Source organism: Lampetra fluviatilis, chromosome 42 (genome assembly GCF_964198595.1).
Source record: "Lampetra fluviatilis chromosome 42, kcLamFluv1.1, whole genome shotgun sequence".
Lineage (NCBI taxonomy): Eukaryota > Metazoa > Chordata > Hyperoartia > Petromyzontiformes > Petromyzontidae > Lampetra > Lampetra fluviatilis.
The window spans coordinates 4,853,876-4,870,531 of record NC_136316.1 but is presented as its reverse complement, the minus strand read 5'-3'; the positions used below and the strand labels follow the sequence as shown (position 1 = coordinate 4,870,531).

Sequence of the window (16,656 nt, the reverse complement as noted above, 5' to 3'; positions counted from 1 at the left end):
CCCCCCTACCCCCCACACCCCCCCTACCTTTCCTACCCCTCCCACCCCCTTTACCCCACCTCCGACCCCTCCCACCCCCTTTACCCCGCCCACCACCTTTTTCCTCCACCCCCTTTACCCCTCCCACCACATTCTTGGAACTTTCGGTCAAGTCACGTAGATAGAAAATAAAAGTGTTACAATTAAAAATGTATTGAAAATAATAAAATAATAAAAAACCACCCCTTTTACCCCTCCCACCCCCTTTAAAAATTAATTGAAAATAATAAAATAATAAAAACCACCCCTTTTACCCCTCCCACCCCCTTTAAAAATTAATTTAAAATAATAAAATAATAAAAACCACCCCTTTTACCCCTCCCACCCCCTCTAATCCTCCCACCCCCCACGTACCCCTCCCACCCCCCCCACCCCCTCAAGCTTGAGTCGGGGGGGAGTGGGGGGATCCGGATCCGCACCCCCTTTCACCCCTCCCACCCCCTCGACCCCTCCCACCCCCCAGTACTCCTCCCTCCCCCTCAAGCTTGAGTCGGGGGGGGGAGTGGGGGGATCCGGATCCGCACCCCCCTTCACCCCTCAAGCTTGAGTTGGGGGGAGGATCCGGATCCGCACCCCCCGGCACCCCGAATCCGTGAGCTCGAGAAGCCGCCGAGTGTCGCGTTCTCTCTCCCACAGCAGCAGCAGCAGCCGTCACCACCAGCACCACCAGCAGGGCCTTCATCAGCACCATCACCAGGGCCTTCATCAGCACCACCACTGCCACCAGCACCACCATCAGCAGCAGCATCATCAGCAGCAGCAGCAGCATCAGCTAGGGCCTTCACCACCATCACCATGTTCCACGGCGTCTCCAGACTGCTCGTCGTGTTGCTGCTGGCGATGCCGCTCGCCGTGCTGCTAAACGGCAAAGGTAGGTCAACAACAACAACAACAATATATCTAACGTGTTGTTGTTGTTTGTTTTGTGTTGAAACGCTCATAGCCGACGACGAGATTTGACTGTCGGATTCGACTGAAGCGAGCGACGTTGCGGTCAATGGGGGCCGTTCGCTTGTTCGCGTGAGGGGGGCTAAAAAAAAACACAAAAATTAACGCGATTTCTTTACAAACGAGCGTCTTATTTAAAGCGACGCGTTGTTTTTTTAAATCGCTGGTAAAAGTTTAGCGGCGGTGGCGGCGTTGGGGGGGGTTTGAGTCATTCAGTGCAGCTTTGCTGAGGGGGAGAGGAATGAACGCTGACGTGGCCCTGCCGAGGGCCTCCTCCCCCCCTTCCCCCTCCCCCCTTCCTCCTCCCCCCTTCCCCCCCCCTTCCTCCTCCCCCCCTCCCCCCTCGCATTTTACCACCGCGACCGACGTCGACCGTTGCCCCCCCCCGTTGCCCCTCCCCCCCCGTTGCCCCCCCCCCCGTTTCTCTCCCCCCGTTGTCCCCCCCCATTGCCCCCCCGTTTCCCCCCCCCCGTCCCCCCCCCCCCGTTGCCCCCCCCCTCCTGGCGTCCACGTGGCGGCGGCGCGAGGCAACGGGGAAGGGGCCCTGCGAACTCTCTCGGGGCACCCCTCCTCGCCTTGCTCGCCTCGCCCGCCTCGCCGCGTCTAAAGCGGACTAGGAATTGCAAAAGGCTCTGGGGAATCTTTTTTCTTTAAATATTTTTTTTCGTGCGCTCGTTGAAGTCGTGGCACTTGCGCGGGGGGGGGGAGACGCACGCTTTGATGGCATTCGACGGTGCCGAATTTGCGGCCCGCGGTCGAACTCGTGGTCGTGGTGGTGGTGGTTTTAGGTTTTTTTTCCCATTTTCTTTTTGTTTTTAAACCAGTTTTACCGTCCACCACCCGACACGGCCAATCAGCAAAAAAGTGTCACGTTGACAAAAGACAAATAGTTCACTGCTTTAGCCCACCGGTGTGTTGAAGCGTGAAACCACAACATTTACAATTTTTGAGTAGTACGACGTTTCGCTGGTAATTGCATCCAGCATCATCTGGCAATTCGCCAGAATGGTGAGGCTCTGCTCTTGCTTCCGGTCTTAAATATAAATAACACGATCTAACCCAAAAACGTTGATTATGAATAATATTGGTCGCGAAAGCCTACGTGATCTCACTGCGACTCGGCGCAATTTTCACACGGGCCGCAACCATATGGTGTGGTCAAGCACACGACCCGTCACTTTAACACGCAGTAAAGAAGGCTTTCGCGACCAATATCGATCAAATACAGGGGTTTTTTCTAGGGGTCGTGGGTTTAGATCGCGTAAATATATAAATGTGTCGTTAAAACCCGCCACCACCCGACACGGCCATTACTTTACATCACGGTCAAATTATTTCTCGAACCTGTTGTGTTTTGTTTAATTCACCCGTTCATCTCCTCACCCCCCCTGTGCATTGCCACATGATACGTAATTTCGTTAAACTATCATTTGTGGCCAAGTCGCTTCTGGAAAAGAAGCTTAATAGCTCAGTGGGCCTTACCTGGTAAAAAATAAAATCTCCTAGGCCACTACTGTATCTTGTAAGTGAATTATTTTCCACTTCAAATCCATTCAACTAAGGTTACATTTTTTTTAAATTACAATACCTCTGTAACTTGGGGAACAGGGGGGCATGACGATTACAGATGACCAAATATGAAGTTGTGAGCATGTGGTATGTGTGAAAAATAAAATGTATAACTATGCAAATCACTTTAGCCATGACAGCTTACCATACTGATAATTAAATTATCCTGAGGACAAACACATGTTGGAAATCTTACATAATATGTGTGTGCATTGCATTATTTTATATTAGTTTTGCAGTAACATTTCTTGCTGTGGATTTCACACCTGATGATGATTGCTTGTGTTGCAGTCGAAACGTTGTGATAATTTTTATTGCTTTATATTTGTATTATTTTATTATTTCCCTTCTACGTGACTTTACCGAACGAACCAAGAATAGGAATCCCTGCAGTCACGAAAGCTTTATATAAAAATTTAGTTTTGCAGTGTTAGGCTGCCACCATATATGGATGTATAAAAGGTTTGTTGTAACCCGACTCACCTCATCCTGGTAGTCGTACCCATTCAGAGATGTAGACACAGTGTCAGCGGGTTCTCAGCTGGTGGAATAAGAGGTAACTAACGCATCCATTGGCATGCATCCTTCTCTCTCCCAATCCATACGTTCCTCTCTCCGTCCATTTCATCATGTCTGGGCTAACCACGAGGTTGGCATTGCTGATTGAACTCTCCCTCGATCTCGCCTGTTCCTCAACCTCATGTGTTTCAGCTGGATGTGATTTTATTTCGCCTTTGCAGTCTTATATGTTCTGAATCCCAGTCTTTGGGCACCGCCTTTAGTCGATTTGAATTCAAATAGTGCCTTGTCAGATGGTTGGGATGCGTTTTTGGGTTGTACTGTGGCTTTGTTTGGCGCCGTGACGTTTCTCACAACCACATACGTGCTGGGATCTTCATCAATTCGGCCGATGATGAAGAAGCTGCCACCAGGACGAGGAGCGGAACGTCAGACATCGTGCCGAATAGCACGCGGTACATCCCAGAAACACATTGGAGAGCTGTCCGTCACAACTGCATAGACCTATGCAAACAGCAGTGGTTTTGGGTAGTTTGCTGGATCTATTGATGTGCCCAAATAACCGTAGTTTTCTTCATAACGACGACGAAGATTGGGTGTAGTAATTGTGCTCCACATGCATTCATTAGTAACATATGCTATCCGTGGGATTCGTAGTACCCCTTGAGAGTATGGTTAATTGTAATACTCTCAAGCTGACAAGAGAGCATACGGTTCGCATCCGTGCAGTGTATCAGTGTAATTCTGAGCATGTGTCCCTTCCCACACTTCTTTACACACTATTCAGATCTTATTCTTGGTTGTTTCTATAAAATCTAAATATAAGATATTTTTATTATTTCATATTTCCCTTCTACGTGACTTTACCGAAAGAACCAAGAATATGAATTCCTGCAGTTACGAAAGCTTTAAATCAACATTTTATTCAGATCTTGTTTAGGTTTCTTTGTTACAGCACATCATAAGCAATATGATCAATGTTCTACATGCACAGCCTTGTTTTGTATCAATCCACCGCTTAGTGAAGTCCTCCACACATTGCATGAAGTTGGGGGTTGTTTGACGACACTCCACGCTGGTCAGTGCGAGTTGGTGAGGGCGGAGAGACTAAATGTGGAAGCATACAAGTACAGTAGGGTATAAAATTGGGGTTTTTCTGCACCACCCTCTACTGCTCACCACGTAGGCCCACAGCAATCTATCACACAGCAGTCTCCAACACTTGTGTCATGCATAGCCGTTGCCCATCCGAGCACTATCCATGCTCATTCCAACTTCACGCCTGAGATCCGATGAGATTGGGCACATTCCTGGTGATTTTGTCATCTGCACGATGAATTACTGCCAAGTAATTTTACACTTCCTGTTTACTGCAACTTCAGTGAAGTCTGCCTAGCAATTCCCAGCAAGTTTTATAAGTCACATTGAATCAACGTGAACTTGTGCTTATGAGAGCAACTATACCCACGTATTGAATCTTCCAGCATTGATGGACACCCATCCAAGCGTTATTCATGCTCAACCCTGCTTAGTTACCCATATCCATTCGGGGTTAAGTGGTCATGGGCACCATCATCATATTTGACTCTCTATTGGCAGTAATATGAAGAGGCCGTTATATGAGCTTAGGATAGAAAATGACAGTCACACCATACACAAATAACAAAGAACTCAACGCAGTTGCCAACAGGGCTGGATGCCTTAGATGGAAACTTAAATCATGGACGTTTCGGGCAATGGAAGTTCTTCATTGCACATACACAAGCACATACACAAGCCCATACACAAGCCCATACACAAGCCCATACACAAGCCCATACACAAGCCCATACACAAGCCCATACACAAGCCCATACACAAGCTGTCAACCCCTTATCAGTGCCTACCTTATTACAGATCACTTCAGACCTTATTGGACACCCCGTGTCCTTATAAATCTCCACGTTCATCATACAAAGTCCCGTCATAAGGGAGAAACACACATAAATAGACAATTATTATTTTTGCCTGGATGATAACGGCTGTACGCCGTATGGACCTGAACTCACTTTCCATGTACAAGAATACGGGTAAACCGTATGGGTTGACAGATAGGCAAATGGATGAATGGGGGAAAAAATGAATACAGACTGCTTTTAACACGTGAAAATACCCTGGCGTACTTAAAAGTAAGTGAATGTGTGTGAGATTGAGAATACATTCTTGTCTGTAAAACGGTCAGATTTGTGAACATCTCCGGTGTGTTTTTGGGTTATACCGAAACCATAGAGTACAACTGCACGAACCTACACACTGGTACGCCACCAGATGTCGGCGGACCATTGGCAGGGCTGAAATGTAACGATTGGAGTGCAGCATGTACTGTGCAGTCACCACCGTCGTCGTCATAACAACAATGTGATTTCAGGTCCTGCGTTTGCTCGAGCTGACGAAGACGCGACCGATGACGAAGTAGACGCAGCGGTGGAGGAGGACGAGGAGGAGGACGAGGAGGACGATGCGGAGGTGGAAGATGAAGAACCACAGACAGCCATGGTGATGACTTGCGGCGGTGGCGGCTTTCTTGTGCTCAATTATCCTGAGCGCAACTCTGCACCCGTCGTCATTATAACAAAAATTCACAATGGGGGGAAAAAATGTTAATCGCTTTGTTTTGCAGTGATTTGCATGCAAGGGACCAATATTTTATAGCCCTGTTCCAACTCTATTTAGGTGGCAGGGTGGCACAGTGGTCATGCTTGTGCCCGTCCCTACTGGACATCTGCGAAAAAGCTTTATAGCTCATCGGATCCCTCCAGTATAAATAAATATTCTGAGTTTGATTATTCTGATTCTGAAGAAGTGTCTGGGTTTATATTCCTGATCGGGCACCTTTCTGCGTGGGATTTGTATGTTCTCCCCCCTGTGTTCTGCATGGGTTGCCTTCGTGCTCTGCTTCCTCCCGTATATCAAAAACGCACGATGGAAAACATCTCAATTTAGCAGGACCCTCTGGAAAAACAGTGGGGACTATCCCTTAGAGTGGGGGCCATGTAGGCTCTGTTACCAGATGGGATGATCGTGCCCTGTATAATCTGGATGTGTGTGGATAAAATAGCTTCATCGCTCATCGGATTCCTCCAGTCTCAATCAAGATTCTGTATTCGTGTCCCGTTTGTGCGACAGACGGGAGAAGACGCGGAAGAGGAAGAGGAAGGGGGCACAGGGGAGCCCACCGCTTCCCCACATGCTCACACCACCATCCTCTTCGTCAAGGGCGATGGTATTACCTCTTTCTCCTCCTCCTCCTTGACTGTTCCCTATGTCTAACACCGCTCTTCCCAAAGCTATTTTGCCGTTCTTTCTGTGTCGGTTCTAAACACCATATACGTATAGACTGAGTTTGTGACCGATGTATATTCGAAGGATGTCTGGAATGGCGAGAAAGGCATAATTTGATGGGATGAGCAATCTTTTTTGCTCGACAATTGAACTGCACCAAGTATAAACACGAGGGTTTTGCGTGAAATTGCACAAGGATTTGCATCGGATGTTGGTTCTGTATCGGACGAATTAATGCAGATGTGGTAGTTTTTGACCTATTTCTACTCTTAATTTAAAGTTAACAGCAGTTACCGCTCAGTACTTTTGAAGGTGTGGCGAAGCTCGTTCTGACGCCTTTTAGAACGTTCACGAGCGCTGGATGCGAACTCGTTTTCTTTCGTCGCAGACTTCCCCGCCAACCGCGTTGTCAAGTTCCTCGTCGGCTTCTCCAACAACGGCTCGGAGGAGTTTGTCGTGGAGTCTCTCGATGCCTCCTTCCGCTACCCCCAGGACTTCCAGTTCTACATCCAGAACGTGAGCGCAAGAGTTCACTCGCTCTCTCGCTCAGTCACTCGCTCGCTCGCTCACTCGCCGATTCATTCGCTCGTCCGCTCGCTTGCTCATTCACACAGCGCTCAGTCACTCGCTCGCTCGCTCACTCGCCGATTCATTCGCTCGTCCGCTCGCTTGCTCATTCACACAGCGCTCATTCACTCACTTGACCTGTCCGTCCCTTGCTTATCCGCTAATCACTCGCACACCCACCCAACGATTGACTCACCGGCTCACTTGCTCACGAAACCAGTACTCACTCGCTCTTCAGTTCGCTTGCACACAGCGTTGGTGTACGGTGTTTTTTTCTGCAATATTTTACTGTCTTTTCTTGGATTTTCTGTTTGCACTTAGTCACATATTCACTTTAAGATGTTTTTTTGTTTTTGTTTTTTGTTTGTTGCGGTTGCACCCGATTCAAGAGCCGAATGGCTCACAGGGCTACACCTAATAAATGAACTTGAACTCATACACTCACTCACTCTCTTGCTCGCTCACGGACTTTTTCACTCGCTGAGTGTTCCGTTCGCCGTCAACGCCGAGCGACGTGTGCCGCCGCGTGCCCCTCCAGTTCACGGCGCTGCAGCTGGACACGCTGGTGAAGCCCCATCACCAAGCGACCTTCGAATACTCCTTCATCCCTGCCGAGCCCATGGGGGGGCGCCCCTTCGGCCTGGTCATCAGCCTGGGATACCGCGACGCTACGGTACGCGCCTACGCACGCTCACGATCGCACGATGCGCGCGTGTACGATCGCACGTACGCGCATACTCACGATCGCGCGTAAGCACGCTTACGATTACACATACGCGCTTGAACAATGACACGTACTCGCGATCACACAGAAGGATGCTTACGATTGCACGTACGTATGTGCGTGTACGATCACACGTACGCTCGTGGTTGCGCGTTAGCACACTTACGATTGCATGTACGTGTGTGTACGATTGCACGTGTGTGCGTATGATCACACGTACGCTCGTGACCACATGTACATGTGCTCACGGTCACATTTGCACACGTACACGCATGCATGACCGCATATGCACGCGTGTACGATTGCAAGTCCACGCGTTGGTGATTTATTTAGGTTTATTTATTTTTCCGTTGTGAACTCAAGCTGTGCAGAAAAAAAATCCCTCTGCGCAAATATTAATTATATTACAAATAATTCACGGACCTTTGTTAAACCACTGCTGGTTGAAGGCCTTCCCATGCCGTGTCGGTCATGAGAATTTTTTTTACCATTCCTCACCATGCTGCTAAGTGCAGGTAGGTGAAGTATGCCCATTATTGTGCATTAGATTTGAAGGTTATGCGCAATTTGTATTTATAATCTGCACAGCTTTCAGTGACGTTGCAGTGGTGGTAGAGAAGGGGGCCGTGCTGTTAATGTCGATGGTGTTGGCATGCGTCCCCTCCCTTGTCTGCAGGCGCAGTACCGTGACGCCGTTTTCAACCAAACCGTAACTGTCACCGAGCCGGATGAGGGAATCGACGGAGAGACGTGAGTGTATGCGAGGCGAGCGTGGGCGAGTGAGCGTGGGCATGCGAGGCGAGCGTGGGCATGCGAGGCGAGTGAGCGTGGGCGAGTGAGCGTGGGCGAGTGAGCGTGGGCGAGTGAGCGTGGGCGAGTGAGCGTGGGCGAGTGAGCGTGGGCGAGTGAGCGTGAGCGAGCGTCACCTCCTGCGGTTGTGGGCAGTTGTGTGAATGGGAGAGCGCACGCGTCGGCGGTGAGAATAGCCAAGTGTGAATGTTAGCGTGAGCGAGTGTGAGTTGGCGTCCAGTGCGTGCCGGTGTGAAGGTGAGCGAGTCTGAGCTAAGCATGGGTGAGAGTGAGTGGGCGTGTGCGGGTTAGCAGCAAGTGTGAATATGAACGAGTGTGCGGTATCATAAGTGTTGGTGAGTGTTAGCAGATTATGTTGATTTGAGCGAGTCTGAGCTAAGTTATTTGCGGGTGCGTGAGTTAGCAGCAAGTATGAATGTGAGCGAGTGTGACATCGCGTAAGTATAGGGAACGGCAGTGTAGCGGTTAGCGCGCTGCGTTATGAACCCGGCGACCCCGAGTTTGATTCCCGCTCACGGCCAACACTAGTGACGATTATCTGAACCGGTCCTGGGCCTCCGCTAGCTCAACTCTGCCTCAAATGAGTATTTAGTGCGATGCGTAAACATCGCCACTAGGAGACAAAGGCGGTAGGGCGTGGTGCTGGCCGCCCACTCCATAATGTGCTGTGCTGGAATTCATAGGTGCTCGCTAATGGCACTTGGCCCAAAAGTCTTTGAAGGCTATACTGGGGGGGGGGGGGGATCTTTGTCCTTGTATGCGTGAGCTCCTGCGAGTTGAGTCCCGCCGTGATTGTGAGCTGACGTGAGTGTGCGTTAGAGCGGGAGTGAGTGGAACGTGTCGCCGTGTACCCCAGGTTCTTCATGTACATGTTCCTCGCCGGGCTGGTGGTCCTGCTCCTGGTAGGCGCACACCAGCTGCTTGAGTCTCGCAAGGTGAGTGAGAGCCATCTTCTTGGTTCTTTCGGTAAAGTCACGTAGAAGGGAAATAATAAAATAAAACATAATAAAATACAATTCTCACGACGTTTCGGCCACAACGCAAGCAGCCGTCCTCAGGTGTCGGAAAGACAGCGTCTGAGCGAGCCAGTGGATGGCTTCAGGAGTAGCCTGGTGAATTACAGACTTACACACATACGTACATGGAGACACTTAGATATACAGAGAACTAAACTCGACGATTTTTATTTTAGCAGGTGAGGCTCACTGAGCTATGTGGCTCTCTTTCAGAAGCAACCTGGCCACAAATGATAGCTGTATGGTAGTGGCTTATCACGTGGACATTTATAGCAGCCAAATACTCTAAATGCATGTTTATAAATGTGGAGGGTAAAACCGGAGTACCCGGAAAAATATCGGTCGACCACGGGGATAACATGCAAACTCTAAATAATCAGGTGCCAGGGTCGAGATCGAAGCCACAACCTCCTGTATACCAGGCAAATGGTTAACATCTCGACACCACTTGAGGCGATAGAGACCTATCGCCTTAGATGTGCTTTCATAGACTCGAACAGACACCTGGTGAATGTGTGAAATTCTGCTGGAAAACCATCATCAGTGGGCAGGAATGTTTCTGTGTGTTACATGGTTTTGCATGTAGACTCACGTGGTAATTCACAGGCGACGTTTCGGGCAGTAGCCCTTCTTTACAGCACGTAGAGAGGCCAGGTCAGGCAGGTCAACCTGCCCAACCGCTCTCTCTGCTGTGAATATGGGTCACTGCCCGAATAGTCGCCTATTCCATACTTTTTCATTTTAAGGCGATGTTACTGACGAAATGTTGAGGTTTTTTTTGTTAATTGCGCTTTTATACCACTGCCAATGGCGTTATCACCAACTAATTTGAGACGCATAGACTCACGTGGGCATTCGTAGACTCGCATAGACACCTGGTGCATCTCTGAAACGCTGCCTGCAAACGATGGAGGCGGGGCAGTCGCGTTACTGTGTGGTCCATGGTTTTAGGCTGGTGACCACAGTGACACTGTAGGGGGGCTATTCTTAATTGTTCACCAGTGTTGGGAGATCTCCACCAGTGTTGGAGATAGCCGCATCTGCCGTGCGATGTTCTGAAGTGGAGGTGGGGCGGTGCGATTCCAACGTAAGATGAGCGTATGCCCTCGGCTGTGCTCGGTGTGACTTCGCTTAATCACGCACGTGTCGCTCGCTCGCACGACGAGTCGGACCTCACCGCGTGTGTCCGTGCGCCTGTCCATGTCCATCGTGTCTGTGTCCAGCGCAAGCGTCCGGGCGCGAAGCCCGTGGAGATGGGGACGTCTAATCCGAACGGCGTGGATATGAGCTGGATCCCACAGGAGACCCTCAACCATATGAGTGAGTCGTTAACGCTTGCCCACTTGCGAGCACCCTTTGCTCGCTCGCTCACTCGCCAGATTGCTCACTTGCTGACCGACTCGCGTATATGCCTGGTCACTCGGTCACAAGCCAACTCGCTTCCGCATTCACTGTCTCGCTCACGCTCGTGCTCACATATTCACTTCGTGCGAGAGAGTCGTTTTACGCTCGCCTTTCTTGCTAGCGCTGCCGTTCGCCCGATTTCGCTGGTCAACTTGCATATTTTTCCCACTTGTGGTCTCGCTCGCTCGATTTCCCCTACTGTCATTTGCCTGCCGACTCCCTGGCACAAATGGCTCGCTCGCTCGACCCGCTCGCTTATTCACTGAACCACGCAAGCGAGCTCTTCTCGTTGGTTCCTTGTCGAGCGCTATTGTTAACATCTCTTCGTCCGCCAACTTATTGACCAACTGGCGTTTCGGCCCGCTCGGTCTCACTTCCTCATTCACTATCTCTCTCAAATCACATGGCCAGAGTGCCGTAGTTTGCGTTCCCGTATCGTGCAAGTCGCGCAAGCCTCATCTTATTTTCCCACATTAGCCTGCGGCGCGACATAATGCGTCCCGTTGGGGCTACCCCTACGTTACGCCAAGAGGCCTTGCAATGAAGGTGTTCAATTGTGGTCCCCAATTAGATTTAAAACTCATTTCTTGAGAACTGCTTTTTTTGTTTTCGTTTGTTGTCTTTCCCCGGCACCTTCGATTAGCAGGGTTGGCTACGTACGGTGCGGAATAAGTTCAACATAGTACACACGTACATTACCCCCGAGGTTTGTAGTTTCAAAACGTGAGCTGTTCTTTTTGTGAATTTAGTTGAGCGTAAAAATCCTGATTTTCCCCCCCCACCACCTCCCTTCCCTGGCTTCGGTCACACTCTGCACCGTGCTGCGCTTTCTGTTTTTCTCACGTCCGCCGTCTTGCGCTCACCGTCTGTCCTCTCGTGCGTGACCGTGTGCCTCCGCCGATTCCCAAGAGCTAAGCCGGAGAGGTGAGTTGTGTGCGGCGCATGTCCTTGCGATGTTTTTTTTATGGCGATGGTTGTTTTGTGCCGTAAACTATTTTTATTTTACCAGGTAAGGCCCACTGAGCAATATGGCTCTTTTTTCAGAAGCGACCTGGCCACAAATGATGACTCAACAAAGTGGCTTATCATCACGTGGACATTTATAGCAGCCAAATACTCTAAAACACATGACGTTGATTCTAAATATGGAGGGAAAAACTGAGGGACCCGGAGAAAAATCCACACGACCACGGGGAGAACATGCAAACTTCAAATGTGCAGCAGGTGTCCGGGTCGTTATCGGGCCCGTCACGTCCTGTATACCAGGCGTGGAGGCTGTGCATTTCCAGGAGTCGCACTTTTGCAAATACAGTCAAAATTCTCTGTCCCTTCGTGTCTTTTGCATGGCGTGTGTACAGCGACTATTAGAGATGCAGTTGCAAGTGATTTAGCTATGCAATTGCTTTGCATGAGAGTTGATGAATTGCAGATATACTGCCTTCAAATTCACGTAAATTAATGCCCGATGCTGATGAAATTGTTATTTATGTACATGAGAAATAACTCTTATTTATCTACGTTAGTGTCAGGGGTTGCACTGTGGTAACACTTGAGCCACACAGGACGAAGGACCTGGGTTCAATTCCCGACTCTGGCACCTTTCTGAGTAGAGTTCGTAGGTTCTCCCCTCTGCGTTCTGCTTGTGTTTCCTTCTCGGGCATCCTGCCATAGCTAAACACACACAGAGTGTCATTGGTGTTGGCCAAATACCCGGATGTAGCGGGACCCTCTTGAAAAAGAGCCTTGGTGTGGCTTTCCTGAATAAATACGTAATTAGTATCATGCAGCTGCTGCTTGGCAACTCTAATTCTCAATCCACTTCTGGATTGAAGCCTTCTCAAATGTGGACTTTGTTTTTCCTTCAAGAGTATGCGGTTCTAGTTTTCCATATTTGTCCACATCCTTTCTGTCCACCGTTGTATTTTACTTATCACCCTTACTTTGGCTGTCCTCCCTGTCTGTTTCCCATACTGTGGCTTGCCAAAGTTGCAGAGGCATGTTCATGCATTAACAGACTAATTCATGGTTTGCTAATGAAATGGACAGTGCCGTTAAAACAATGTGCCGTGCGCTATATTGGGATACACCACAGCAGTAGTCGTGCTGGCTAGTTGCCCATCTCATCCACCGATCGTTAATCCCACTCCGGGGAATAGCGGCTGCGTGATTGAGACGTTCAGCCATTAACTTTGGAGAACCCGGGTTTAATCACTGGGGCTGGGGTGCGTATTAAGGCCCATGGTGTGTCCACATATGGACCTTTGTCAGCCCACTGCCGGATGACCTTTCGTCTGCTGGGGGTGGTTAGGTGATCGCACTTCACCTTGCTAGAAGATGCATAATGCGACATTTTTGCCAGTATCAAAGTATGAAAAATTAAGAATAGGTTTTACCCTTTCTGGCAATAAAACAGGAGGTGTTCAGATGTTCAAACACCAAATAGACACCTTTTGCAAGGAATCAAGTTGCTGCAATAACCACCACGTACTTGCGGTGAACATCCCAACACACATGCTGTGATAATATATGGCATCGTGAATGCGGCGTTAGACCAGTGGTCATAGTGGCGTCGTGACGACACAATCCGCTCAGGCAGGTTTGGCAATCGGTCAGGTGGGGCCCCAATATTTGATTTATATTTGAAAGGGTAAAACCTATTCTTGTTTGTTTTTTATACTTAAAGATGCATGTTGGGGAAGGCGGGGAACATTTTGCACAATAGGGGGGGGCACAACTGGTGCATCTGCCAGTCATCTCAGTCAACCTATGGCACCTTGGCCTGTCCCATGACCTGTCAGCGAGCCTTCGACACTTCACGTGGCCTCAAAGTGCACCTGGCCTGGCACAGGCACCATGGTGATGACACCACCACTTAGTGGCGAATGGTGGGTGTTGGTATTTGTGGGAGCATAGAAGTACATCACGGCAATATTTGTTTTGCTGCACCATGTACTGCCCACCATGTAGCCATGATGCCTTAAGTCAATTCGGGTAACTTTGGGGAGATCGTTCTTGCCATTCTTCATTGACAGTGATTACTTCACCATTTTTGTATTGTTTTATTTTTACACAGAATTCTGTAACTCTTTTTACCATTGCCATACAAGTTTGCTAGGGTTATAAATTGCAATGCCATTTATTGATGTATTCAGCAAAGACACACAACTAGGTGATTAATGGAGTGTTTGTAGAGATTAATTGGGAGAATTGTATACTGCGCACATTGGTAATGAAAAAAAACCCCAAAGGAATCTATCTCCCTTATCCAAATAGCCACAAGACTTAATTGGGGAGTTGAGGATTGTAATTATCTGCATGTGGTGTTGTGACTGCTTGAGTGTGCATGTCCTCAAATGATTTTTGCGTGATACTCAAGAGCCGAGAATCATTTTTTAATCGTACCCAGCGCTGGAAGTTGTGGAGGTGTTACCGTGCATGAAAAGAGATTCTTGCGCAGTGATTTGTTTAAGCGGAGTTGGCTAAACGTTTGCCTATGGGCAGATCTGCCACCGTTTCAGACTCTTTAACGACACGGGTGATCGTTGGGGTAATCACAAAGTGGCTTTTTACATGGGCATATAAATGTTGAACAATTGGCAATTGTAAATTAAAATATTGCTTGTTGACACCGCATTGGCAATGGTGCACAAATGCAGGGGAAAAAATTGCGCATTCATCAATACACTCTCTGTTTAAAAAAAGAAACATTGAACAATGGTCGACATTTCAGGCAATGGCTCTTCACACCGCGTAGAGAGAGAGTCCTCTCTGCCATTGCCCAGAAAGTCATCGATTGTGCAACTTTTACTTTTTCAAGCACTGTCATGGACGAATGTAATTTTTTGGTTAAGTCAGATGTATATTTTTAAAATGAAACATAGATAATTACCTGCAAAATGACACCCCAATATGTACGTATTTTTTTAATGTTGACTCATTTGTAGAACTGCCCCCTTATCTTATAAACTGCATTGCACTCGGACCAATTGAACTTTTTCATCAACGCTGTGATGATGGCGGTGCCTTCAATTTCCACCTACGTGCTGAATTCCACTCACCGATTCCGTAAACGAGGGGCCATAATTTTTCCACAGCTATTGATAACTCCCCACCCCCCGATCCCCACTGATGGTTAATCGGGATGTTTTCACGCGGTGACCTTGAGGTTGCCCCAACTCGTGCGGTTTCCTGCCGTTTTATTGACGTGTCGTTATTTTCCCCTCCTCCCCCGCCTTCCCCGTCTGTCCCGCGTGCAGACAAGGCCTCCCCAAAGCGGTCCCCGCGCAAGCGTGTGACCCGGCGATCCGAGGGCGTCAGCGAATAGAGAAAGGCCAAGTCATCACTATTTTTATTTTTTATTCTTCCCCAGACTCGTTTTGGCTACAAATTACACCTTCCGTTACCTTCCCTTACCCTCATCACCGCCACCACCGCCATCACCCCCTCTCCGCTCCTCCTCACAATTATTGTTTCAACTTCTCACCAATGTTTGTCAAACTCCAAAGCGTGTCCCCGTCAAGGAGACGGCACGTTTGTAATTTCCCGCTTCATTTTTTCATTCATGTGAGAGGCACGGTAAAGCAAAGCAAGCGCCTGCCTTGTTCATATGTTCTCAAAATAAAAGACGATATTGTCATTTTTTCTCTATCGACTGTAACTCATATTTGTGGCCAACTTTTAAGGAAGTTACTTTCGGTATGATTTTGGTTTTTTTTGCAAGAGCTTGGCAAAAAGGTGTGTCCTGATGTCAGTGATTAAATTTAATTTTACAAAAATATTCCAACCTCTCCATAGTTATGTGACTTGTCTTCAGTTTTTGTGGCTGCGGGTTGCTTAATGAGCCACGGTCATTAAAAAAAACATGACGTGCCCAGATTCGCTTGCAGGAAGCAGCCAATAGGAGGAAAGGGTTGTAATTGTCATGGCGGTTAAGTGGGCAACCAATCGGTGAGCAGAATGCAGAGTTGCATTATAAGGCGATCTCTTCACAAGTCATATCTTATACTCTCTCCTCCCTTGATCACAAGATGCTCTGGAAAGCAAAACGCTCCCCTCAACTTGTGTCGGGGTTTCAAAAAGGTTGTACGGATCTGATCGTAGACAACCTCCCGCGCAGTGTAAGACGCACCCCGCAAATCTTCCTCTAATATACCGGGAGATAAAAACTCGGTGTCATAATCTGGAAAATATGGTACTCTTACAGAATATTGTGGCCGCTAACCTGGTTTGTTATGCAATTCCAACTGTTTGACCGATTAATGTAACTCTGCTTGTATGTTAACCTATCAACGTACAAATATGAGAACGGTCTTCAAAACGAACTTTCGAAGAACTCAATTACTCTTCAGAAGTTGTGCGAATGTTCATCGGCGTCCGCGGAAACGAAATCGGATTTCGGTTAATCACTCGAGTGCTTCGAAAGTAATTGCATTACCGTGACACGCTGCTCGTAGCGTAGTCTCTTCCTGCAGCCGTGGGCTTGGCAGTGGCTTACGGATTCGGATTTAGAGGATGGAGAGACCTGCCGTCCATAGCCAACCTGTCGAGGTTTAACACTTTTAGACGGTGATTCGCGTCGGTTCAAGCGTTGCGTAAGCGTGTCCACGCTCTACAAGTTTGCAGAGCTGCAGGAAATTGTTGGTTTGAGATCAAATGAGAAACATCGACTCCCCATTTCCAGGGCTGCCCCAGGGGTCCCCTGAAGGCCTGGGACTTGGAGGCCCGTTTGGGGGATGTGGC

General features: G+C 48.5%; 1 protein-coding gene across 2 annotated transcripts; it reads left to right on the top strand.

Moving 5' to 3' along the window:
- The first annotated feature begins 586 nt into the window (after positions 1-586).
- On the top strand, positions 587-15,553 carry SSR1 (signal sequence receptor subunit 1). Of its 2 annotated transcripts, XM_078875740.1 has the most exons (10): positions 587-910; positions 5,483-5,610; positions 6,241-6,337; positions 6,785-6,912; positions 7,502-7,636; positions 8,364-8,437; positions 9,354-9,432; positions 10,737-10,833; positions 11,827-11,841; positions 15,174-15,553. In XM_078875740.1, the coding sequence occupies exons 1-10, from the start codon at positions 835-837 to the stop codon at positions 15,239-15,241; spliced, it is 897 nt and encodes a 298-aa protein (XP_078731866.1). In that variant the 5' UTR covers positions 587-834; the 3' UTR covers positions 15,242-15,553. The 2 variants fall into 2 exon arrangements, with proteins under 2 accessions (XP_078731866.1, XP_078731867.1); XM_078875741.1 differs by lacking the exon at positions 11,827-11,841.
- Positions 15,554-16,656: the final 1,103 nt, after the last annotated feature.

Excerpts from the sequence above, each read along its gene's own strand:
- SSR1 (XM_078875740.1), top strand. The coding sequence starts at position 835 with ATGTTCCACGGCGTCTCCAGACTGCTCGTCGTGTTGCTGCTGGCGATG. Across the intron at positions 911-5,482 it reads CGTGCTGCTAAACGGCAAAG|GTCCTGCGTTTGCTCGAGCT; the intron begins GTAGGTCAACAA and ends ATGTGATTTCAG. Across the intron at positions 6,913-7,501 it reads TCCAGTTCTACATCCAGAAC|TTCACGGCGCTGCAGCTGGA; the intron begins GTGAGCGCAAGA and ends GTGCCCCTCCAG.